The 27,099-nt window shown below is 36.5% G+C and overlaps 1 protein-coding gene across 3 annotated transcripts in view; it reads right to left on the bottom strand.

The window, feature by feature from the left end:
* Positions 1-27,099, bottom strand: part of MAGI3 (membrane associated guanylate kinase, WW and PDZ domain containing 3) — a 296,027-nt gene that overhangs the window by 94,398 nt on the left and 174,530 nt on the right. For all 3 annotated transcript variants that reach the window (XM_055356397.2, XM_055356399.2, XM_055356376.2), the window contains exons 3-6: positions 18,755-18,874; positions 13,825-14,034; positions 8,776-8,950; positions 4,871-4,950 (exon numbers count right to left, since the gene is read on the bottom strand). In XM_055356397.2, coding sequence (XP_055212372.1) covers positions 4,871-4,950; positions 8,776-8,950; positions 13,825-14,034; positions 18,755-18,874 — 585 coding nt within the window. The remainder of the gene's footprint in view (positions 1-4,870; positions 4,951-8,775; positions 8,951-13,824; positions 14,035-18,754; positions 18,875-27,099) is intronic.

The following is a 27,099-nucleotide window of genomic DNA, read 5'->3' as shown; positions in this document are numbered from 1 at the left end:
TTTGTATTTCTGTGGGATCGGTGGTGATATCCCCTTTATCATTTTTTATTGCATCTATTTGATTCTTCTCTCTTTTCTTCTTTATTAGTCTTGCTAGCAGTCTATCAATTTTGTTGATCCTTTTCAAAAAACCAGCTCCTGGATTCATTAATTTTTTGAAGGGTTGTTTGTGTCTCTATTTCCTTCAGTTCTGCTCTGATTTTAGTTATTTCTTGCCTTCTGCTAGCTTTTGAATGTGTTTGCTCTTGCTTTTCTAGTTCTTTTAATTGTGATGTTAGGATGTCAATTTTGGCTCTTTCCTGCTTTCTCTTGTGGGCATGGGTACATAACGAAATGAAGGCAGAAATAAAGATGTTCTTTGAAACCAATGAGAACGAAGACACAACATACCAGAATCTCTGGGACACATTCAAAGTAGTGTGTAGAGGGAAATTTATAGCACTAAATGCCCACAAGAGATTTTGAGTTTTAAAAATTTATTGAGACTTGTTTTGTGGCCTATCATATGGTCTACTTTGCAGAAGGTTCCATGTGCTGATGAGAAGAATGTATATTCTACAGTTCTTGGTTAGAATTGTTTTGTAAATATCTGTCAGGTTTATTTGTTCTAGAGTGTAGTTTAAGTCCAGTGTTTGCTGATTTTCTGCTCCAATGATCTATCTAGTGCTGTCAGTGGAGTGTTGAAGTCCCCTACTATTATTGTGTTGATATCTCCTTTCTTAGGTCTAATAGTAATTGTTTCATGAATCTGGGGGCTCTAGAGTTAGGTATATATATATTTAGTATTGCAATATCTTCTTGTTGATGATTTTATCATTTATAATGACCTTCTTTGTCTTTTTTTTTTTAACTGTTGTTGCTTTAAAATCTGTTTTCTCTGACATAACAATAGCTACTCCTGCTCACTTTGAGTTTCCATTTGTGTGAAATATCTTTTTCCACTCTTTTACGTTGAGTCTATAGGAATCCTTATGTGTTAGATGAATCTCTTGAAGACAGCAGATATTTGGTTTGTGAATTCTTATCCATTCTGCCAATCTTCTTCTTCCAAGTGAGCATTTAGACCATTTACATTCAACATTAATATTGAGATATAAGGTACTATTCCAGTCATCATGTTGATTGTTACCTAGTACTTTGTTTTCTTTACTGTGCTATTGCTTTATAGGTCCTGTGAGTTTTTTTTTGGAGGGGGGGTGGGGGGATGGCAGGCAGAGTCTCGCTCTGTTGCCCAGGCTGGAGTGGAGTACAGTGGTGCATATCTTGGCTAACTGCAACCTCCACCTCCTGGGTTTAAGCAATTCTCCTGCCTCAGCCTCCTGAGTAGCTGGGATTACAGGTGCCCACCACCATGTCTGGCTAATTTCTGTATTTTTAGTCGAGATGGGGTTTCACCATGTTGGTCAGACTGGTCTTGAACTCCTGACCTCATTATCCGCCCACCACAGCCTCCCAAAGTGCTGGGATTACAGGTGTGAGCCACCGTACCTGGCTGCCCTGTAAGTTTCATGCATTCAAGAGGTTCTATTCTGGTGCATATCAACTTTTTGTTTGAAGATTTAGAACTCCTTTTACCATATCTTGTAGGGCTGATCTGGTAATGTCAAATTCCCTCAACATTTACTTGTCTGAAAAATACTTTATTTCTTCTTCATTTATGAAACTTAGTATTGCTGGATACAAAATTCTTGGCTGACACTTTTTCTGTTTAAGGTGGTTAAAGATAGAACTCCAATCCCTTCTGGCATGTAAGGTTTCTGCTGAGCGTCAGTGTACTTTAGTCCTTCTAAAGGATGTAGATGGTATCTCTAGCCCTTGTAGTGGGTGTTGATGGTATCTCATTGTAGTGATAACTAACGATAAGCACCTCTTCATGTTCTTCTTGACTCTTCTTTTATCTTCTTTTGTGAAGTGCATAAGTCCTTTGGCCATTTTAAAAACAACTTTATTGAGGTATAATTTACATATATACAATTCATCTGTTTTAAGTATACAGTTCAATAATTTTTAATAATTTACTGAATTGTACAACCATCACCACAATCCAGTTTTAAAACGTCTTCATAACTCCAATAAGATTCCTCATGCTATTAACAGTTAATCTCTATTCTTATCCTTAGCCCAAGGCAACCAGTAACCTATTGTCTGTTTCCACAGATTTGCCTATTCTGGACATTTCATACAAATAGAACCATACAATATCTGGCCTATTATGTCTAATTTCTTTCACTTAGCATGTTTTTGAGATTCATACATATAGCATGTATAGTATTTTGTTCCTTTTTATTGCTCAATAGTATTCCATTGTAGGTTATAGCACATTTGATTTATCTACTCATTGGTTAATGGACAGTTGGGTTGTTTCCACCTTTTGGCTATTATGAATAGTGCTGCTATGAATATTTGCATGCAAGTCTTTATGAGGACTTTTATTTTCATTCCTCTTGGGTAGATACCTAGGAGAAAATCTACTAGGTCATATGGTAAATTTATATTTAACCTTTTAAGAAACTGCCAAACTGTTCTCCAAAGTGGCTATACCATTTTCCAATGGCACAGCAATGTACAAGGGTTACTGTTTCTCCCTATCCTCCCCAAGATTACTTACCATCTGTTTTTTTTTTTTTTTGTTATACTCATTCTAGTGGGTGTAAAGTAGTAGATCACAGTGGTTTTAATTTGCAAAACACCTAATGATTAATAATTTTAAATATCTTTTCATGTTTTTATGGGCTGTTTGTATATTTTCTTTGGTGAAATGTTTATTAAAATATTTTGCCCATTTTAAAATTTGGCAATATTATTGAGTTGTAAACAGTTCTTATAGATTCTGAATTTAATTCCTTTGGCAAATATATATTGCAAAGTCTGTGACTTTGTCTATTCATTTTTCAGTGGTGTCTTCTGATGAAGAGAATTTTAAAATTTCTATTACATGCAAAATATTAACTTTTTCTTCTATGGTTCATATTTTTTGTGGCCTGTTTAAGAAATCTTTGCCAATTCTGACTCATGAAGACACTCTCCTATATTTTCTTCCAAAAGCTTTGTGGTTCTAGCTTTTATGCTTAGGTCTTTGATTCATCTGAAATTAACTGTTTGTATGAAGTGAGGCATAATTGAGGTTCATTTTTCCATATCAGTTGGCACTTTGGTTGAAAATAAAGTGACTACATACATGTGTATCGATTTCTAGACTCTCTATTTTGTTCCACTGATCTATTTATCTATCCTTATGCCAATACCAAACTGTCTTTATCACTGTAGCTCTAAAATAAGTCTTCAGATCTGGTACCCTATGTCTTCCAACTTTATCTTTTTCTTTTTTTAAGGTTCTTTGGCTAATGAACAGAATATATCTTGTCAATTATTATTAGTATTAGTATTAGTATTTTGAGACAGGGTCTCACTCTGTCACCCAGGCTGGAGTGCAGTGGCGTGATCATGGTTCACCGCAGCCTCCACCTCCTGGGCTCAAGCGATCTTCTCACCTCAGCCTCCTGAGTAGCTGGGACTACAGGCGCATGCTACCACACCCAGTGAGTTTTTGTACTTTTAGTAGAGACACGGTTTCACCCTGTTGCCCAGGCTGTTCTTGAACTCCTGGGTTCAAGTGATCCATCCACCTTGGCTGTGATTACAGGCATGAGCCACCATGCCCAGCCTCTTGTCAATTATTTTAAGTCTTCCTTAATGTCTTTCAATTATGTTTCGTAGTTTTTAGTGTTGAGAACTTGCACATTGTTCAGAAGATTTGTTTCAAGCTATCTAACTTTTTTGATGCCACTGTAGAGGGAATTTTAAACAATTCCATTTTCTGATTGCTTCTTCCTAGAAAACTCTTAATATTATATTATAATCATGCTGAACAATATATGTGGAAATTCTGTTTAATTTCTTTTTATAGATTGGACTTCAATACAAGGAGAACTACTGTGAACCTCATTTTATGCCACTTATTTTTTAAAACCAATTAATACATAGTTTCTGATTAGTAATACAAAAATGCAAATTTTATTCATCCGCAAAGGTAAAGACATAGCAAACAATTTTGGATGGAATAAATTCTATACTTATTTACAAAACTCTACTCTTTTTAACAATTTGTTTATTTATTAGTTTTTAGAGACAGGGTCTCTCTCTGTTGCCCAGGCTGGAGTGCAGTAGCATGACCACAGCTCACTGTGATCTCAAACTCTTGAGCTCAAGCAATCCTCCCATTTCAGCTCCCCATATAGCTTTAGGACTACAGGTTTGTGCCACCACACCCAGCTCAAAACTACACTGTTAAATATAACCTATAATATATAGGACAGATAAGTGCTATCATCTGATGATTCTTAGAGAAATAATTTTTCCTTTAAGCAGTAAAAAGTAAGTGTGTATATGTGTGGGGGCCTATATTAAAGACTTTCATTGAATTTCTACTGCTGCTGTAAATGGCTAAGGAATAGCTATAGATACTTGCATATCTACTGTAATGTATACTAAATTAAATATACTTTAAAAACTTCATAAGACATGATAGACCTAGCTTATGGTTGAGGATGTGCCTAATTTTTAAATATTTATTTAGAATTTTAAAAGTCTGTCTTCAGGACAGATGTCAACAAAAAGGGCAAATGTATTTTAGTGTTGTTGTTATTTTTTATAGAGAGTTATGTAATCCTGAAAAAGAAATGAAATCTCTCATAAAGTTAGATGTAATGACATAATTACCACAATCAGTTGATTATGATATCCACCCACTGCTTTTTTGCTTGTGTACATTATGGTTTGTTTAGGGTTTTGGAAAACCCATTATCTGAGCAAGAAGAGCAAGAAAGGATTAAGAGAATAAGTATGATAGAGTAAGTTTCTGAATCTCTACCTCCATCTTCACAGTCTTCAGGGGCTTTGGCTTTCTTACAAAGACGAGGATCCAACCAGGTGGTTGTCTTGGTATTGTGGCTGTAGAATAAAGATTTTAATTAGAAACAGTAAAATAAAGGAGGAGAAAATTATTTCAAAAGTAAAGATTAAAAGTGACTAAAAGACATACGATGTTTGAACATTAATCTCCAACAGGCTCCATTTGTATTCCTCAGATTCATTCATTAACCCTATTGTTCTCAGTCTACTTCAAAATTTCCATAAAGGAATGGTAATGCTAGAGGCACTAACTTGAGAATCAAGAGACTTTAAAGAAGGCCTAAAATGCCAAGTATGGAATAACAGACACTATTTAAGCAGTTAAAAATGTTTCAAAAGGTGGGCGCATAGCCACATACTGTGCATTATCTAGCCAACAATACTGCACTGAAAACCTTGTTTGCTCACTGGCTGAACCCCTTTCTTCTTCCCTTCAAAAAGTACTATATTTCTTGTGTGCCTGTGATACGTAGGTACTGTGTGGGAAGCTGGAATATAAAGATAAATAAACATCAGATAGAGCTCCTGCCCTCAGGGACTCTTTAAAACAAAATAGAATAAAATAAAACAAAGAGTTTTAAAGCGGCTGTTTCTGCCACATGCAAGTAAAAACAACAGGTATAGTTAAACTCCGCTTTACAAAACTAAGTTTTCATCAGCATGATCCACACAGGAAAAAAGGGAGGAATAAAAATATCCTGCCCCTGCTTCATTTTATGATATAGGCCAAAGATGACTTTAGAGAGCAGTATCTGTTTAATTTCATTATATGTCATAGCCAGTTAGTTTCAGATGAGGTCACCATGCAGCAGATACTAACGCCGAAATGAAACTATCTCATTGCTTAGTGGACAAACAGTGTTAGTTTAAATATCTGACGTCCAAGGATATTAAAGAAAGAAAAAGTCATGGAAGAAAATACATAGGAAGGGAATAAAATGTAAATTAAAGTTATTGTTATTATTATTATTATTATTTTGAGACAGAGTCTTGCTCTGTTGCACAGGTTGGAGTGCAGTGGCATGATCACAGCTCACGGCAGCCTTGACTTCCTAGGCTCAAGTGATCCTCCTGCTTCAGGCTCCCAAGTAGCTGTGACTACAGGCGTGTGCCACCATGCCTAACAACTGAAAAAATTTTTTTTGTAGAGAGAGGCCTGGCTATGTTGCCTAGACTGGTCTTGAACTCCTCGGCTCAAGTGATTCTCTTGCCTAAAGTTATTATTGGAATACCATGTCATACTTAACTGAAGTAATTAACTGTTATTAATTAGTAACAATGAATGTAAACAAGTTATATTTCCTGAGTGTGTTTAACATGAAATAAACTCACTAATCTGTACCTTGACCACTCTTAGGAAATGAAGCCAATAAGGTTTCAGGGAATTACTCACATCTTCTATACCTTTTGTAACCGCTGAGCTACTTGCAGAGCTATGCAGCCACTGCCAGGTATAATACTAGCTGGTAGAATGTGATAGAAACACTTTTTTGTTTGTTTGTTTGTTTTTGAGACGGAGTCTCACTCTGTCACAGAGGCTGGAGTGCAGTGGCCCGATCTCGGCTCACTGCAAGCTCCACCTCTCAGGTTCACACCATTCTCCTGCCTCAGCCTCCCGAGTAGCTGGGACTACAGGCGCCTGCCACCGTGCCCGGCTAATTTTTTGCATTTTTAGTAGAGACAGAGTTTCACCATGTTAGCCAGGATGGTCTCGATCTCCTGACCTCATGATCCGCCTGCCTCGGCCTCCCAAAGTGCTGGGATTACAGGCGTGAGCCACCGCGCCCGGCCAAAACACTTTTTAATATGCTGAATAATAGCTTATTTCTGTAGAAAAAAGTGAGATTATCTCTAGAAAGTCTATATTACTCATGCTATTAGAGAAATAATCTCCCCAAACTTAAAAGTTTTTTGCTTAAAAAAAAATTTTAGAAAATGCAAAGGATGAGAACTCAGGGGCCTAGGAGCCACATAGATTGTTAGGAAACAACAATAAGAACAACAACAACACGAAAATACCTTGCTAAACCCAACTAAAAACTGCCACTTGAGAAAAGCTTAACTTAGGTTCCCATGATCCAAAATTTTATTGCTAAATCAGCAGATCTAGGCAATTTGCTAAAATTTTACCCAAAATTTTTCAATGAAAAGAAATATCCATAGGGGCTATTCCCAAAACATAAGAACTAAAGTCTATAGACCTATATGAACATTATTTTCTTACAGTTGCATTTTTCAACAGCAGCAGTAATACAGATCAAACCATATTGGTTATACCAAACGAAACGGCTCTATCTAGCAGCAAATATTTAACTATATTCTACATATTAACCCTTTATAATATATATGGTTTATAAATATTTTCTCCTATTCTATATATTGCTTTTTCACTCTGTTGATTGTTTGCTTTGCTATGCAGAAATTTTAAAGTTTGATGTAGTCCATTTTTGTCTACTTTGGCTTTCGTTGCCTGTGCTTTTGGTGTTATATCTAAAAAGTCCTTGGCAAATCCAATGTTGTAAAGCTTTTTCCCTATGTTTTCTTCCTTTTTATAGTTTCAGGTCTTACATTTAGATCTTTCATTCATTTACATATATTAAACTATAAAAAGATTTCTTTTTATAAATTCTTCTCCCTCTTTAATTTACTAACTTAGCCCTGTTTGCAGGGTGAAGTACTACTGCCAGATTAAATGTCTCATAATCTGTTTTTAAAGATATTTTAGCTACTTCTAATGACTCTACACCTTATTTTGGGGCTTAGTTCTAAAGTCAGCATGAAAGTCAAAAGTCTAAATTTCCCTTAACAAATCCCTTAAAGTTGTCAATAAAGAAGAATATACCACCTGGTTGTACCTGCTTTGTATAATTGTGGTCATGAATGTTTATATAAATGTATAACCTCATCAATAATGTGCAATCTATAGTAAAAAGAACGCTACACATCCAAAGATCCATGTCTTTTAAAAACTAGAATCCTATTTGGTATAGCAAGACGCTCACTCTTTTGGAAGGGTACGGAATTGGGACCATCTGAGGAAACAGATTCAAGACCCCCACTCCAAATTCATTTCTGAGTATATGTTCTTTGAGTGTAGTGCCTAGATCCAAATATTTTAACCGTTATTTAATTGTTATATTCTGTAACTTTACTACATTAATATTCTACCTTTGGGCAAATTACGATGAGAATTACAGCTACGTGAGAATATAAAAATTCTTCATGATAAAACTTCCAATAATTATTTGCATAATATTATTCTCTAGTACAAACAACATACAATTTTAGGTTGATCTAATATATATGGTAATCAGTATCTCTATAAATATTATATTAATAGTGCTTTTCCATAAAAATAATGTTTTTTGTGAACTTAAATTTGTACCAATTACTCTGATGATCAGTGATATTTTCTTCCTACATCATTCAACTATATTGCCTGAACACATCAAACTCAAACTCCAGGACTGAAAATATTTAATTCGGATAATAATATGCTCCTACTCATGATGACAATTCTTGAAATCTCATTAAGCTGGACAACCTACCTAAAAGCTTTTTAAAAAGCCAAGCAAAATACCCTTTATTCTTTACATTTTTCACCATTCGTGAACTGTTTTTGATCCTCCTGCTCTTATAAAACCAGAAGTCAAATACACTATTCCTTTATCCAAGTCAAATAAAAATGAAGTGTCAGATTAAATCTGATTAAAAATCAACTGTAAGTTTTATGAAAAATATTTTTAAAGAAAGAAAAAAATGAGTCTTCTGAAAAAGGTATGTGTCTAAAATGAGGTTTAAAAAAATCTTAGACAATCCTCAACATGTTAGGGCACATTAGAAGAGACAGAGACATTTGCTTACTCAATGAAGTAGATCATCCCTGTGTCAGTGTAGGCCATTTCCCAGTTTTTGGGCAGTGGTTCCAGAGTCTCATCTCTCATCATATAATTTCTAAAGTCCATGGAGCTATTTGTTTGGTTGTAACTTGGAACAGTCTTCATCCAGTCAGATGACTCAGAATGCCTCTCTCTGTTTTCTGCCATTGTTCAAAACAGAAAGGTGTGAAAAGTGGGTAAAGTTATATTCTTCTTCAAACAGCACCTTTCCTTTCTAAAAAAATTCCAAATACATAAATATGGCAAATTTCTTGTCTATTATGTCCACATTCTGCTATAAATTTTAAAATAACCAACATATTCAACTCTTTTCCCATAGTAATTGACAATTAACTCTGTATAGCACCTCTGATGCTAGTCTTGGAAAGAAGCAAAAAACAACACTAGAATTAATTCAGTATAAATCCTAATAAGCCACAGCAGCTACAGCAGCACTAATGTAGTCCTTTTATGTGTCAGGCTCTATTTTAAGTGCTTTCTGTATGTTAACTCATAATCATCACAGCAACCCTGTGAGTATCTATTATTAATCTCCTTGTTTTATAGACTGAGAAAACTAAGGCACAGAGAGGTTAAGTTAACTTAGTCAAAATTACACTGCCAATAAACAGCAAAGCCATGAACTGAATCTAAGTGGTCCATGCTCTTACCTGCTATACTAAGCTGCCTTGTACACATTTAACACTGGCCTTTAAATAATAGTAATTTTTAAAAATTACACTCAATAGAGTTCCTGTTGTTAAATATAATTCTGTTTAGTAATATTAAAATCCTTTTAGAGTCCCAAAGCCCATAATGTAGGTAAGAATACTAAAATTTGGGTACTGTCTAGGGAGTTTACAATTTGTGTACTTAAAACTTGTTTCTAAAACTTAAACGATGCTATGTAATATCACTATAACAACTTCAAATTGCAGGCAATGGCTCAGATTCAGAGAATCTGACAGAGATCTTATATATCCTTAGATATCCTTCTTTATAGTATTTCAACTCCAACCATTCTTTATCTAACCATGCCCTACTATTTACTACCTTTCACTATTCTTTATCCTCTACCCATTTCCCCATTGCCCTGCTAACCCAACTTAAATTCCATGATGAACCACTATAATTATTCCCTTGTAAATATTCCTGATTCCTTTGCCCTAACCTTACTTCATAATACTGCCTGGCTAAATCAGAACTCTGCTTAAATCCTACTCTCCACCTACTCCATGTCAGCATATGCAGCTGAATACAGGCAATATTGACAAGTTTACTTTAAATTCATGATCACTAACCTTATGTGGGCATTTAATGATGCATGATGATCATAGCACATTTCTTTAGTTGATTCACTCTGACATTCTCCAAGATAAATATTTCATACCTTCTTTCTCCTTAAACCATCCACTACTTTTCCCTTATCCCTCATCTCATTTGATGACCTTGTGTCTTATTTCACTAACAAAATAGAAGCAAGCAGAAGAAAACTTCCACGAACTCCCACCATCACATCTACACAGCAACTGTGCCCATTGACTCCACCATCTGTTACTATGGAAGAACTGTTTGTACTCCTAGCTAGGGCTAACCCTCCAATTATAAATTATATCCCATCTTCTCTTGCCTACAGCAATTCTTTCACTCTCCTTCCTGCATCACCAATCTTCTCTATCTATTAGATCATATCCAACCACATAAAAACATGTTCCCAGTTCAGTAAAAAGAAAATAATTCTCTTTACCCCTTGGCAGCCAACCTATTTCTCTCCTCTTTACACCAAACCACCTTGAAAGAGTTTATATTTGCTACCTCCACTTCCACTCTTCCAGTTCTCTCTGGACCTCACTCCAACAAGGCTTTTGAATTCTTATCATTGAACTATTCTTATCGAGGTCATCAATAACCTCTACATTGCTAAATCCAATGATCATTTCTCAGTTCCATCCTACTTGAGTTATCAGCAGCATCTGATCACTTTCTTCCTTGCACATTCAATAACCTCCTAACTGGTATCCCAGTTAGGGTATTTTGCCCATGTCCTCCTTTTGCCTATTCTCAATACAGTAGTCAGAATAAGCCTGTTAAAAACTGTTGTACCGTGTTACTCTTTGAATCAAAACCCCATAATCGTTTCTCATTTCAGAATAAAAATCAAAATTCTTCCAATGACCTACAAGATGCTTTATTATATGCATTCTTCCCTCCTCATGCCCATCATTATCTAAATGATCTTATTGGTTACTATTCTATTCTATTGCCTTCCATCACTCTGCTCCAACCACATAGAATGCATTGTCCACATTGTATCCAACCACTCTGGTTTCCTTGCTATTGCCTGAATATTCTAGGTATGTTCCCATCTCTGGGCATTTGTACCTCCAGTTCTGTCTGTCTAGAATGCTCTTCTCCCAGATATCCTGAGTTTACTCACTTGATTCTTTCAAGTCTTTTCTTCCACACTGTCTAAAATTGCATCTTACCACCTCCTGCTCTGCTTCATTTTTCTCTGTAGCACCATCTAACACACCATGTATGTTATTCATTTAAGTTGGCCAGTTCTGTCTCTCCCACCAGAAGGTATAGTTCATGACGGGTTTTTGTCCGTTTTGTTCACTGCTTTATTGCTAGCATTTAGCACAATGGCATTTAGTATTCTAGTAAGTGCTCACTACATATTTGTTGAATAAATGAATCAAACACATGATTTATTTTGTATGCAGAAAAAATGATAGAAATTAAAAGGTACCTAACGGAAAAATCAATCTGGAAAGGAGTTACATTCTTGGGAAATAACCATGTTGGAGACAAGTAAAAGCAAGTATATGATCTATAACACTTTTCTTAATATAGTTCCAAGAAATTGAATAAAGGAGTTTGCTTAATAGCCAATGACTTGGGAAGATGTTCTTTATATAAAACCATTTCTTAGAAAAAAAATAATTATTACGTAACATATGTTATTGTACATGGCCATTTTAACATTCTTTTGGGTTATTTCTTCAGCAAGATATAAAATAATAAACATACTGGTGTGCACAAATAAACCTCTACCTATCCTCTCCTCATTTCTACTCCCGAACAATTTTCTGATTTTTCAAGGCAGGGATTCCAAAGCGATACACAGGCTGGGCACGGTGGCTCACGCCTGTAATCCCAGCACTCTGGGAGGTCAAGGCAGGCGGATCACCAGAGGCCAGGAGTTCGAGACCAGCCTGGCCAACATGGTGAAACCCTGTCTCTACTAAAAATACAAAAATTATCTGGGCAGGGTGGCACATGCCTGTAATCCTAGCTACTTAGGAGGCTGAGACATGAGAATTGTGTGAGCCTAGGAGACAGATTGCAGTGAGCCAAGATCGCACCACTGCACTCCTGCTTGAGCAACAGAGGGAGACTCTGTCTCAAAACAAACAAACAAACAAATAAACAAACAAAAAACAACAAAAGCAACACACAAAGCATATTTCCCCAACTTTGATTAGTTAACTGACAACTACAGTTCATACTTATTCAGAAGGTGAATTCTGTTTGTAGGCAGGTGCTTTGTATTTTTTCACTTAAATGTCCTGTATATTTTCTATGACAAAGAAATATGTAATTCAATGTAAGTGTCCTACGGTATCTATACATAACAGGTAGTATACGAACTGCCTCCCACACACCCTTGGATATATTCCCTTTAAATATTAACATCAAAGAGTATATAACATCAGTTTAACAAGTGACTTACATGAAGCATCAACTACAGAGATTACAAACAAGTTTACCGCTAAAAGAACTGCAGTGATCAATTAAAGGCTCTGTATTAGGAAGCAAAAAAAGAACATTTTCTTTTCCCTTAAATCAAGAACATATAAATTCCCATATCGGGAAAGATTCATGGTCTCCAATCCTACTGTTTAGCATTTTTAAATGTTAACAGACTTAATTTTGTGAGATAGCAAAGCTGATATCAACATTAAAAGGCTCAATGGTGTGATGAGTTCCCTTAGGAGCTCCTAAAAATTAGATGTGAATTCACCTAAACCTTTTAAAACCTGTTTTTAGTATTTACATTTAGATACATTGGGGTAATCCATTTAACATTAAACGTATTATGTGAAAGACAGGACTATAAAACAGAACTCACACTCTGGAGTGGGACATAAACAACGAATGTATTAACTCAATAAATATACATATCACATTTTAATAATTGATGAAGAAAAAGATTAGGGTGCTTTGGGAAAATGATAAGGAAATGTGTTCTGCAAATTTGAGGATTTTAGTTCCTATTACATGCCAGGCATGTTTTTGATGGAAGGGATAGAACAGTAAACAAAAAAAGGAAAACTCCAGCCCTATGAAGTTTACATTCTAGTGTTCTGAATGGAATTTTTGCAATGAATACCATTGAATAAGCTCAGCTGTGATTATATGGTTTCCTAGTTATACTCTCAGTTATAAGTATAATAACCCTCTAAGCAATCACCACATTAATTAGGGCTACTCAAAAGGAGCAGATTCTTCACCACTGAATTTCTGTTGGTTTTACATTTAATGAAGGGTCTCATATTTGAAATTTTTCTTTGAGGGAATCCAAAATTTAAATTCAAAATATTATAAACCAACCTTTTAGATAATTTTTATCAGCATACTTTCAAGCCCTATTTACTTTGTTTAGGCTGAAGTCTACATTCTAAAACATCCATATATTGTTTACATCCTGTAAAGTAAGACATAGGCCAACAAGACTCCCACATTGCAACATCAGAGGCAAATCTCAAATATTTTAAACAGCAGGGTAATGGCATATATTTTATTACTAATGATAGTTTATCATTGATTTATCCAAATTGGGACAACTCACTTTAGCTTATAGGATGGTCTACAGAAATACACTTTGCTCCACATACAACCTTTACAAAAAAATTAAAATCCCATCACTTGCTCTCCATATGCTTTGTAAAAAATTTTAGTGCTTTTAATTCAACGTAATAGTAAAATCAATCTAGAAGATCAGTTAGAAGTTGTTCATCTATTTACAAACCTGCATTTCCACTGCCATTAATAGCTTCCTTGTCCTCATCTTCTTCCTCTTCAGGAAGAGAGCTATCCATTCTTTCCATCTTGCTGACAGATGTAGTTCGTTTTCTTTGAGATTCTGCATCAAACTCATTATCAAAGAGGACTTGATCAACTGGATCTGGCTGAAAAGGGCTGGGTTCTGCTGGAGGCTTGGGAGTTCCATAGAAGTTTCCTGAAGTGAATAAAATAGCAGCTGAAATTACTAATGTTGAAGTGAGAGTCAGAGCAATTTGACCTAGTGTATGTCTCTGCCCTGTTTTTCACAAAGAAGTTTTGAAATATCTACCATAGGGGTGGGCATGATGGCTCACACTTGTAATCCCAGCACTTTGGGAGGTCGAGATGGGTGAATCATTTGAGGTCAGGAGTTTCAGATCAGCTTGGCCAACATGGCAAAACCCATCTCTACTAAAAATACAAAAATTAGCCAGGTATGGTAGCACATGCCTGTGAATCCCAGTTACTTGGGAGACTGAGGCAGGAAAATCACTTGAATCTAGGAGGTAGAGGTTCCAATGAGCTGAGATTGCGCCACTACACTCCAGCCTGGGTGACAGAGACTCTGCCTCAAAAAAAAAAAAAAAAAAAAAGAAATATCTACCATTGGCCAAAAGGAGGCCAAAGCGCTCAAAGCACTCATCTTACGAGAAGAGAGAGCAGAAATAGGGGAAAGAACTAATTTCTCAAGTGCTCTTCACATATATTATCTAATATCTTAATACTATTTGTTTAAGGCCAGGAGGTTGACTGTATGTAAGTAGATTATTCATTCCTACAGGGATTGCCTTACATGGGTTCTGAATTAGGACATAATTTGTGAATTTAAATGCATTGATGCTGTCATGTAAGACTAATTGGCATAAAAGGTGGGGGTAAATGAGTATAAAACTAACTGAAATAATTTTGTTCTAATGTGTAACATAATGAACTATTTTGGTAAAATGAGGAAGTATGTAGGTAAAGGTTAAGCTAAGAACTAACCAGATCATATAAAAATGTAGGCTTTTGATGTAAGGGTAATTTTTAAAAGTTTTTCTGAGCATTCTATTATTTTATCTGACAATTTATTGAACAAACAGAGACATTAGCAGGATAATTCAGTATTGGCTTACTCTCAGGAAAGCAAGAAATACTTTAATTTTCTCTTGAGAATCTGTAATTTTTGCAGTAAAAATAAATGTTCCAGGAAAGAATGAAAACCATTGAGTATCTTCTCAATTTGTCATGCAGTTCCCACTAGGCCGCCAAATAATATGGGAAAGCACTCAACAGGTCTAGCCACATTAACAGTTTGTGGTTCCTACTACTTTTGACATTCTATTAATCATTATGCTAACGTTAGAGAAATATATATATGATTAGAGAGTAAAATACTCATGATTTTTCTAAAATCATATTTTCTAATCAAATTCCTTAGCTCCTAAGGAAGTAATTAAGATGCTCATTCACCTAAGGTAAATTAATGAGGTAGATAATTGATTGTTTTTTCCTAGATGGAAAATAGCACAGGTTCTTCCCCATAATGCTGAGACAAATCTAGACATTACATAGTTTACCTTAAATTGTGCATGTTTTGAGGGGGAAAACATTTAACATGAATTCTTTGGAAGTTTGACTTTCAGCAGTAATTGTCATTAAAATAATGAAGACAAAACAATAAAATGAAACTAAAAAACTTTTCAATGACATCCTGTCTCTCCCTACTCACCTACTCCCTTGTTTCCAAATCCATATTTGAAATGGAGTTACTCCAGTCATACAGAAGGATGCAAAGATTTGTATAAAAACAGACTAAATTTTCTGCAAACTTTCTAGCTCAGAAGTAAAGCAAAGAACCAATGAAAAAGCCAGTCACGCTTCTCTGGGGCAGCCGGCACAGAAATACACCAAACAGAGATTTGGCTGGGGATTAGGAGGTTCGAGGGTCTCTATTTTTCCTGAATATGCCCATTAATCACAGTATCAAGGACACTGGATATACCATGACAGAAATAAAAAGTCCACTTTTTCTAAGTAAGGTAGTAGTACTACTAGAAACACATCTTACTGAGAATTCTTGGTAATTATTATCTAACTCGAGAAAATTTAACCTTTTTCTAAGGGGAAAATATAAAAATGCAGGATATGATAACTGCCATCCATAATCACTGAAAAGATTTTAGGACTTCATAATAATTTTGGGCAGTTTCCTTGTTTAAAAAGATAATTATGGGGCTTAGATTAAAAAAAATTAGCATTGTTTATAAATAAATTAGATCTGGGGGGAGGGATAGCATTAGGAGATATACCTAATGTAAATGATGAGTTAATGGGTGCAGCACACCAACATGGCACATGTATACATATGTAACAAACCTGCATGTTGTGCACATGTACCCTAGAACTTAAAGTATAATAATAATAAAAATAAATAAATAAATAAAATAAACTAGATCTATTTTTTCTTGAGATGTTGGTAAATACCAAGTTTTCAGATACAGTATACAATTCCAAGGTTTGTGAACCCTAACTATAGTTACTGACAAAGATTTTCATTGTTTTAGAGCTGTTTTGAAGTTTTTTTTATTTTCTGAAGGCTTTTTCATTTTTGCAGAACTGCCAACTATTCAATATTTCAAACATATATAAAATTACAGACTGTAGTATCAGAATAGTATTAGAAATATCTATTTATAAAATTTACTTATATAAGTATATGTACATGTATTTATTTATATACACATCATCTAGATATTATTGCTAGATTGCTTTCAAATCTCCCTTTTTTTTCTCTTTAAGGATATATACATATATGGTCACATCTACAATTAAAGCCCTAACTTCCTGTCCCTATAGCCACTCCCTCCCTGAGCTGTCCTGAAGTTGATATGTGTCTTTCCTCCTGAATATACATCTAGGATATGTATATATGCATCTATAACACGTAAATACTATTGTTTTCATAAAAGCTTCACAGAGTATTTTCATAATATTTCACATATTTTTTCATAAATAGTATAATGTACATATCCTTTTGTAACTTTTTCATACAATTTTATACCTTTATATAATTTTATACTTTTTATGCCTCTTAAGACCTACTAATGTTGATACCTATAAATCCAGTACATTGAACTGCTGTATAGCAGTCCATTTTTATGAACAAATTAAAATGTATGTTATTCATTCTACTAAAGGAGAGTTGTTTCCATTCTGTCACTGTTTCACACTATAACAAATATTCCCATATGTGTCTACATATGCATATGGGCAACAGTTTTTCCTGAGTAGATGTCTAGACAGGGGCACTGCTAGGTCAGAGTTATGTATATCTTCAAATTTACCAGCTACTGCCACGATGCTCTCCAGAAGGATTATACCATTTTATAGTCTTGCCAGCAGTGTATGGGAGTTTCCATTTGTTGCAATTATCAGACTGTAAAATTGTTGCCAATCTACGGATGTGAAATAACGTACAACTATTTTAATTTGCATTTTCTTTGAATTGAGCACACAGCAATTAATAATATGTAATATGCCACTTCGTCCATACCAAGCTCTTATATTTAATGGAAGAAAATGTAGAGCATCTTCATCATTTAAGGGGAGAGGGCTTCTTAAAAAAAAAACAAAAACAAACAAAAACTTCAAAAGCACTTTAATCTTGTTCATTACAGTATTCCGAGATTCTCTTTTAGTACTTGGCACATAGTAGGTACTTAATAAATGGTTGTTTAATGAATAAAACAGGATAAAACGAATGAACAAATGAATGAGTCATGGGTGCTAAGCCCAGAAAAGGTAGTTAGGTTAAACTTAGCAGATGAAAGGAAATCATTGAAAGTTCTGAATAGGAGAGAGACATGATAAAGCTGCTCTTGAAGAAGACTAGCATGGTAGCAATGGGTAGGGTGGAAGAAATGGGAAAAAATGAGATCAACAGCAATAGTCCACACATGAGCTCTTCTAGTGGGCCTACAATGAGGTGGTGAAAGTGAAAGAAGGGTATTGTGAATGCAGCTACAAAAGAAGAAATGATGAGATTTGGCAAATGGATGTGAAATGTGAGAAAAAGGAGAAAGTAAATAATGATTTCACTGTTCTGAGATCATGGTGCTGCTAAAGAGAGAAATGATGAAGAATTTCTCTTTTGGATTGAATACAAATGCATATTTAGATACGCTGAATTCCAGGTTAGATATTTATTGAACACTATCTTTAGGCACTGAAGATAATATCAAGTAAGAAAGACATGACCATTACTATCACAGAGCTTATAAACAGGCAATTATAATAGTATGAAAAAGCAATAATGGACCATAGCATAGGGTGCTATGGAAGTGGATAAGCTTGCCAGGGAAGGGTATGTTACATAAGGGGAAAAATAGATCTAACAGAGTCATTTAAAAATGGAAATTGATCTCAAATATCAAATATCAATGGAATCAAGTGGGTAGAGGAAACAGAAATGAAAAGAAAACCAATTATTCTGTTTTTGTTGTTTTCTCCCCAAATTTTATATTCTCTTTTTTCCAGGATAGTCAAGGTACATGTAAGTTTTTTAGAGTACAGATTTTGAATTCCAACCACAAATAAAATGCAATCAACAAATACTCACTGAGTTCACATGATGAATGTGAATTACTATGAAATATATAAACTGGCCAGTCTGGCTGATTTTTAGTATACTGTTCACAATCAACTTTAAAATATGATGGATTTTTTTTGCTTATTATTTAATCCCATTTTAATTAATAAATTACAAATCTCCCCATCAAAAGAAAATTTTCTCAAAAACAGAGAGGAAGAAAAGTTTTTCAAAAAGTGGTACTTTACTGGTCAAATTCCCTCTGAAATAATTCCAGTCGTTCAGATGGTTTTTTGGGTGGTAGTGATGTTATTTGGGGACATACCATCATATGTCCCACTTTCTAACAATGCTCCACTCTCTTCCAGTGCTTTGAACTGTTCAACGGAAATGAAATTATAATCCACTCCTGGTACTTCTCCATCCCTGGGGGCCCTTGTAGTGCCTAAGAAAAAAGAAAAAAAAAAGTAGGTTGTAAAGTACTTTTAAACTTACAAAATATTCAAAGTAAAAGAATATTCAGTTTGTAGAGAACACATAAGAGATATTTCATTCCCCTGCCCCAACTTTATTAAGGTAAAATTCACAGATAAAATCGTATATATTTATAGCATACAACATGTTTTGATACATGTGCACACCTGGTGAAAGACAGACTTATTTTAAAGTAGTTATCCTACTTAATTTTTTCATCTCTAGCATAAATGTAAACATTCTACTTACTAGAGTCATGAAAGACAAAAAATAATATTTTTTATAAGTTATTTTAATGAACTTTATTTTTAAAAGTTGGACAAACACTGGTTATAAAGTTACTTTATACGTGAATAAAAGGCTTAAGATAGGTATTCACATATGGCTTCTTAGCCATTATTCTCTTCAAGTAATTTTTAAAAATTAAGCAGTAAGTAAATTGTTTCATAAAATTAACTACAGTAACAGATCACTAAATGCTAAAGTACAATCTTTCAGCTTCAAGGTATAAATTCAGGTTACGGCAGCATTGCTACATTTGACTGAATTTTACTAAACAAGAGTCACTTTTACACAATGTCATTTCAAATACTAGATAATACAAAGAGATACAGGATTTTCACTGGGAATTGGTTGCAAGTCTAGGACAAGAACACTTTCCTTCTCAAACCTGTTCCTCCACTCAGGCCCCTATTCAGTAATAGCACTCCAGGTAGGAAATCTGAGAGTCAGTCGTCTTGGGCTCCTCCCTCTACTCCACATCCAGTCACCAAATCTACCTCATAAGTATCTCTAAATACTTCTTTTCATTCCCATAATCACTGAATTCATATCATTATCTAGGACCTGTATTGTTGGTACCCCTAGGTCAACCTTTACCTCTTCCCAGCTACACTCCTCCTAGTCACTGCAGTCAGTGACTTTTCTAAAACACAGTCTGAGGAAACAAACAAAATCTCTCTCTAAACCTATCAATGGCTTCCCATGATCCTTGGTATAAAATCCAGATTCTATAACAACACATTTTACAAAGCCCTTTGTGATCTGGCCCCTGGCAACCTCCCCAAATTCTTTCTTGCCTCATTCCTTTCACATTAGGCTTTAGTATACTACGTATATTTTTCAATTATTTTAATGTTCCTTTCACTCACATACTTTCAAGGTCGTTGTCATGTCCCTAGAGGACTTCCTACTCCCTTTCCCACTCTCACCTCAGCTAACTTCTACTCATCCTTCAGGTCCTGGCTTAGAAAGTTCCTTTAGAGAACCTTCCCTGATTTCTATCTAGGGTATGGCAACATGCAGAAACCATGTCGATTTGATTCAGAGTAATAGCCCCAAGTCTTGACACAGTGCAAAGATCACAGTAGGTGCTGAATATACATAGCTGTCAAATAAATTAAGTGAAATTGTAAACAAATGCATTTAGGACAGTGCATGGCAATATGCTCTTATTATTACTGTAAGTTAATTCATGGGAAACTCTTAATTGCTCCTACTGTTTTTAGTCACATTACATTCTACTATATTCTGTAACATGCAAAAAAAACCCAAAGATTATGATAACAAATTAATGGTAATAATCTGAGAAAATAATGATTATGTCAACATTCTGTGCAACAAAGACTATATTGAATTTTCTCCCCCATTTTTTAACCCAATTTTTTTTTCTAAAAATAAGCATTTCTTTACCTGTTTTACATCATAGGGGATATAAAATCTGGAAAACACCTTTTTTCCTTTAATTTTTAATACTTTTTTATTTTCAAATTTTTATATTTCTCATATATTGACCAAAACTACATTGTTAGATTCTCTGAATCAACAGCTTCTTAGCTCCATATTAAATAAACGTTAACATTAGACATTAACTCAAGCCTGGGCAACATAGTAAGACCTCGTCTCTATAAAAAAATTTTTAAAATTAGCCAGGTATAGTGATGCACACCAGTAGTCCTAGCCACTCGTGAGGCTGAGGTGGGAAGATAATTTGAGACCAGGAGTTGAAGGATGCAGTGATGCAGTGGGTTATCATTGCAGCACCACTGCACTCCAGCCTTGACGACAGAGTGAGATCCTGTCTCTTAAAAAAAAAAGGAAATTCAAGGATTAAAATTATAATTTGTAATTATCTATGACACATGGAAAGAATATGATGACGATATTCTGCACCTCCTAAGAGGTGGGGCCTGTTGCCTCACCCCTTGAATTTGGACTGGATTGATGATATGCTTTGATTAATTTAACGTAAAGGCTGTGATGTTGTCCAAGTTTAGGGATCTAGACTTCCATATTCACCCTCTTGGAATGCTCCTGCTACCATGCAAGGAAGTCCAGGCTAGACTACTGAGTGATAAAGAGAGCCCAAGCCAACAAAAAGCAGCAAGGCCCCAGACACATGAATGAGGCCATCTTAGCCCCTCCAGCTCCAGTTGAGCTGTCAATGATTATAGCCACATGAATGGTCCCGACTGAGCCCAACTCATGAAATCACGAGAAATAAACATCACTATTTTAAGCCACTAAGTTTTGGGGTAGTCTGTTATACAGCAAAGGCTAATTGAGATATCCAAATAAACTCCACTATAAAACATAATGACTAAAAAACAATTTAAAAGCAAGCCATATTATAGATAATACTATAAAAACAGCACTGATCGAAAGGGCAGGAGGAACTCTGTTTTGGTCTGCGATTATTATTAATGGCACAATTTAGGCAACTACTTAATCTCTTTTGGCTTTCTCTTTCTGCAAGGTGGTGTTGAGCAGGATGTTGTCCATAATTCTTTTCATTGACAGATATGAATGTTATGTGTAATTCTACCATATATTTCTAAGACTAGAAAATAGTTTTAATGTTAATTCTCTTTACAAAGTATTATAAATTTTCACTCCCCCCACAAAACCATACAACCCAATACACATAAAGTTATCTTCCTTCCTTCACCCCATTACTTTTCGCATTCCATAAAATTTATCTTTATATTCTCCTAATACTGTATATTTCATATAAAGCTTTCTACATCCCCCCTCACCCCCAGTTCTCACCACGTTTCTCCTTTATACATAAAAATTGCTCCAAAGAGTTCTTTGGAGCCATACACAGTCTCCAATTCTCCTCTCACTGTCTCCTGAGCCTATTCAAATAAGATCTTTTCCCCAACCATTCACTGAGACAATGTGCTATGTTTCAACAACAGTCTCCATTTTGCTGAACTCAATGGCCAAGTCTTACCCTCATCTTAACTGACCTATGAATAACATGTGACATAACTGATCATTTACCCTTTCTGTTTAGTTATAAGCAAATCAACCCAAGCAAAAAGCAGAACATTACCAGGACCTCAAAAACCTTCTTGTGTGTCTCTGATGATAAACCTCTCCCTCCCTCCATCCTCAAAAGTGACTACCATCTTGACATCTGTGATGATGATTTCCTTTCCTTTTTAATGATTGTACCAACTAAATAATGCATTTTTAAGCAACATAGCTTAGTTTTGCCACTTTTGCAACCTCATATGAATGGAATCACATAACATGCATCCTCTTCTGTCCACACCAATACTTGTCATGAGGCTTATAAGATTTTTCCAATATCCTGGGTGTGTAAAGTCACTTCACTGTTTATTTAATCCCACGCTTTATTTAAAGCCATACTATTCATATGCTCCGGATGTATCATCCACAACCTCAACAATGAACAAGACATCCGAAAAATAGGAGGGCTACTCAAGATTTTACCCCTCACTTCAACCTCATAAAGCAATTGCTTTATGAGATTAAACATTCTTTTTAATACATTTAGAAGCCATATAGATTTCCTCTGTTGTGAAGTGGTTATTCAAGTCTTTCCCCATTTCTCTGTTGGGTTTGTGTCTTTAAAATTGATTTGTGGGAGCTGGCAAGATGCCCAAATAGGAAAAGCTCTGGTCTGCAGCTCCCAGCAACACCAACACAGAAGGTGGGTGGTTTCTGCATTTCCAACTGAGGTACCCAGATAATCTCGTTGGGACTGGTTAGACAGTGGGTGCAGCTCGCGGAGGGTGAGCAGAAGCAGGGTGGGGCAGCGCCTCATCCAGGAAGCACAAGGGGCCAGGGAACTCCCTCCCCTAACCAAGGGAAGCCATGAGGGACTGTGCTATCTGGCCCAAATACTATGCTTTTCCCACAGCTTTTGCAGCCTGCAGACCAGGAAATTCCCTCGTGTGCCTACACCACCAGGGCCCTGGGTTTCAAGCACGAAACGAGGTGGCTGTTTGGGCAGACACTGAGCTAGCTGCAGGAGTTTTTTTTTGTACTCCAGTGAGACAGAACTGTTCACTTCCCTGCAAAAGGGGCTGAAGCCAGGGAGCCAAGTGGTCTTGGTCAGTGGGTCCCACTCCCACAGAGCCCAGCAAGCTAAGAACCACTGGCTTGAAATTCTCAGTGCCAGCACAGCAGTCTGAAGTCCACCTGGGATGATCGAGCTTGGTGGGGGGAGGGGCATCCACCATTGCAGAGAGTTGAGTAGGCGGTTTTCCCCTCACAGTGTTAAGGAAGCCGCCAGGAAGTTCGGACTGTGTGGAACTCACTGCAGCGCAGAAAAACGGCTGTGGCTAGACTGCCTCTCTAGATTCCTCCTCACTGGGCAGGGCATCTCTGAAAGAAAGGCAGCAGCCCCAGTCAGGGGCTTATAGATAAAACTCCCATCTCCCTGGGACAGAGCACTTGGGGGAAGGGGCAGCTGTGGGTGCAGCTTCAGTAGACTTAAATGTTCCTGCCTGCCGACTCTGAAGAGAGCAGCAGATCTCCCAGCACACTGCTCAAGCTCTGCTAAGGGACAGACTGCCTCCTCAAGTGGGTCCCTGACCCCCATGCCTTCTGACCGGGAGACACCTCCCAGTAGGAGTCAACAGACACCTCATACAGGAGAGCTCTGGCTGGCATCAGGTGGGTGCCCCTCTGGGAGGAAGTTTCCAGAGGAAGGAGCAGGCAGCAATCTTTGCTGTTCTGCAGCCTCTGCTGGTGATACCAGGCAAACAGGGTCTGGAGTGGACCTCTAGCAAACTCCAGCAGACCTGCAGAAGAGGAGCCTGACTATTAGAAGGAAAACTAACAAACAGAAAGCAATAACATCAACATTAACCAAAAGGACGCTCACCCAAAAACCCCATCCAAAGGCCATCAGCGTCAAAGATCAAAGGTAGATAAATCCACAAAGATGAGGAAAAATCAGTACAAAAATGCTGAAAATTCCAAAAACCAGAATGCTTCTTCTCCTCCAAATAATCACAACTCCTCTCTGACAAGGGCACAAAACTGGACAGAGAATGAGTTTGATGAATTGACAGAAGTAGGCTTCAGGAGGTGGGTAATAACAAATTCCTCTGAGCTAAAGGACCATCTTCTAACCCAATGCAAGGAAGCTAAGAACATTGATAAAAGGTTACAGGAACTGCTAACTAGAATAACCAGTTTAGAGAAAAACATAAATGACCTGATGGAGCTGAAAAACACAGCACGAGAACTTCATGAAGTATATACAAGTATCAATAAGCAAATCAATCAAGTGGAAGAAAGGATATCAGAGACTGAAGATCAACTTAATGAAATAAAGCATAAAGACAAAATTAGAGAAAAAAGAATGAAAAGGAACAAACAAAGCTTCCAAGAAATATGAGACTATGTGAAAAGGCCAAACCTATGATTGATTGGTATACCTGAAAGTGACAGGGAGAATGGGACCAAGTTGGAAAACACACTTCAGGATATTATCCAGGAGAACCTCCCCAACCTAGCAAAAGAGGCCAACTTTCAAATTCAGGAAATACAGAGAACACTACTAAGATACTCCTTGGGAAAAGCAATCACAAGACACATGATCGTCAGATTCTCCAAGGTTGAAATGAAGGAAAAAATGTTAAGGGCAGCCAGAGAGAAAGGTCAGACTACCTACAAAGGAAGCCCATCAGACTCACAGCAGATCTCTGCAGAAACCCTACAAGCCAGAAGAGAGTAGGCGACCAATATTCAACATTCTTAAAGAAAACGATTTTCGACCCAGAATTTCAAATCTATCCAAACTAAGCTTCAGAAGCGAGGGAGAAATAAAATCCTTTACAGACAAGCAAATGCTGAGGGATTTTGTCACCAACAGGCCTGCCTTACTCCTGAAGGAAGCACTAAACATGGAAAGGAAAAATTGGTACCAGCCACTGCAAAGACATACCAAAATATAAAGACCAACGACCCTATGAAGAAACTGCATCAACTAATGTGCAAAATAACCAGCTAGCATCATGATGACAGGATAGAATTAATACATAACAATATTAACCTTAAATGTAAATGGGCTGAATATTCCAATTAAAAGACACAGACTGGCAAATTGGATAAAGGAGTCAAGACCTTTTGGTGTGCTGTATTCAGGAGACCCATCTCATGTGCAAAGAGACACACACAGGCTCAAAATAAATGGATGGAGGAATATTTACCAAGCAAATGGAAAGAAAAAAAAAGCAGGGGTTGCAATCTTAGTCTCTGATAAAACAGACTTTAAACCAACAAATATCAAAAAAGACAAAGAACGGCATTACATAATGGTAAAGGGATCCATGCAGCAAGAGCTAACTATCCCAAATATGTATGCACCCAATGAGCACCCAGATTCATAAGGCAAGTTCTTAGAGACCTACAAAGAGACTTAGATTCCCACACAATAATAGTGGGAGACTTTAACACCCCACTGTCAATATTAGGCAGATCAACAAGACAAAAAATTAACAAGGATATTTAGGATCTGAACTCAGCTCTGGACCAAGCAGACCTAATAGACATCTACTGAACTATTCACCCCAAATCAACAGAATATACATTCTTCTCAGCACATCACACTTATTCTAAAATCAACCACATAATTGGAAATAAAACACTCCTCAGCAAATGCAAAAGAACGGAAATCATAACAAATGCTCTCTCGGACCACAGTGCAATCAAATTGGAACTCAGGATTAAGAAACTCACCCAAAACCGCACAACTACATAGAAACTGAAAAACCTGCTCCTGAATGACTACTGGGTAAATAACGAAATTAAAGAAGAAATAAAGATGTTCTTTGAAACCAATGAGAACAAAGACAAAATGTACCAGAATCTCTGGGACACAGCTAAAGCAGTGTTTAGACGGAAGCTTATAGCACTGAATGCCCACATCAGAAAACTGGAAAGATCTAAAATAGACACCCTCATGTCACAATTAAAAGAACTAGAGAAGCAAGAGCAAACAAATTCAAAAGCTAGCAGAACAGGGCTGGGTGCAGTGGCTCACGCCTGTAATCCCAGCACTTTGGGAGGCTGAGGCAGGCAGATCACGAGGTCAGGAGATCAAGACCATCCTGGCTAAAACGGTGAAACCCTGTCTCTACTAAAAATACAAAAAATTAGCAGGGTGTAGTGGCGGGCACCTGTAGTCCCAGCTACTTGGGAGGCTGAGGCAGGAGAATGGTGTGAACCCGGGAGGCGGAGCTTGCAGCGAGCCGAGATTGTGCCACTGCACTCCAGCCTGGGTGACAGAGTGAGACTCTGTCTCAAAAAAAAAAAAGCTAGCAGAACAGAAGAAATAACCAACATCAAAGCAGAACTGAAGATGATAGAGACATGAAATACCCTCCAAAAAATCAATGAATCCAGGAGCTGGTTTTTTGAAAAGATTAACAAAACAGACAACTAGCCAGAATAAAAAAGAAGAAAAGAGAGAAGAATCAAATAAATGCAATAAAAAATGATAAAGGGGATATCACCACTGATCCCACAGAAATACAAACTACCTTCAGAGAATACCATAAATGCCTCTATACAAATAAACTAGAAAATCTAGAAGAAATGGATAAATTCCTGGACACATCATCCTCCCAAGACTAAACCAGGAAGAAGTCGAACTCCTGAATAGACCAGTAACAAGTTCTGAAATTGAGGCAGTAATTAATAGCCTACCAACCAAAAAAAGCACAGGATCAGAGGGATTCACAGCCAAATTCTACCAGAGGTACAAAGAGGAGCTGGTACTATTCCTTTTGAAACTCTTCCAAACAATAGAAAAAGAGGGACTCCTCCCTAACTCATTTTATGAGTCCAGCATCATCCTGATACCAAAACCTGGCAGAACACAACAAAAAAAGAAAGTTTCAGGCCAATATCCCTAATGAACATCGATGCGAA

This window comes from Gorilla gorilla, chromosome 1 (assembly GCF_029281585.2).
Source record: "Gorilla gorilla gorilla isolate KB3781 chromosome 1, NHGRI_mGorGor1-v2.1_pri, whole genome shotgun sequence".
NCBI classification, from domain to species: Eukaryota; Metazoa; Chordata; class Mammalia; order Primates; family Hominidae; genus Gorilla; species Gorilla gorilla.
Note: the sequence above shows the minus strand (reverse complement) of the source record. Positions and strands in the feature narration are given on the sequence as shown.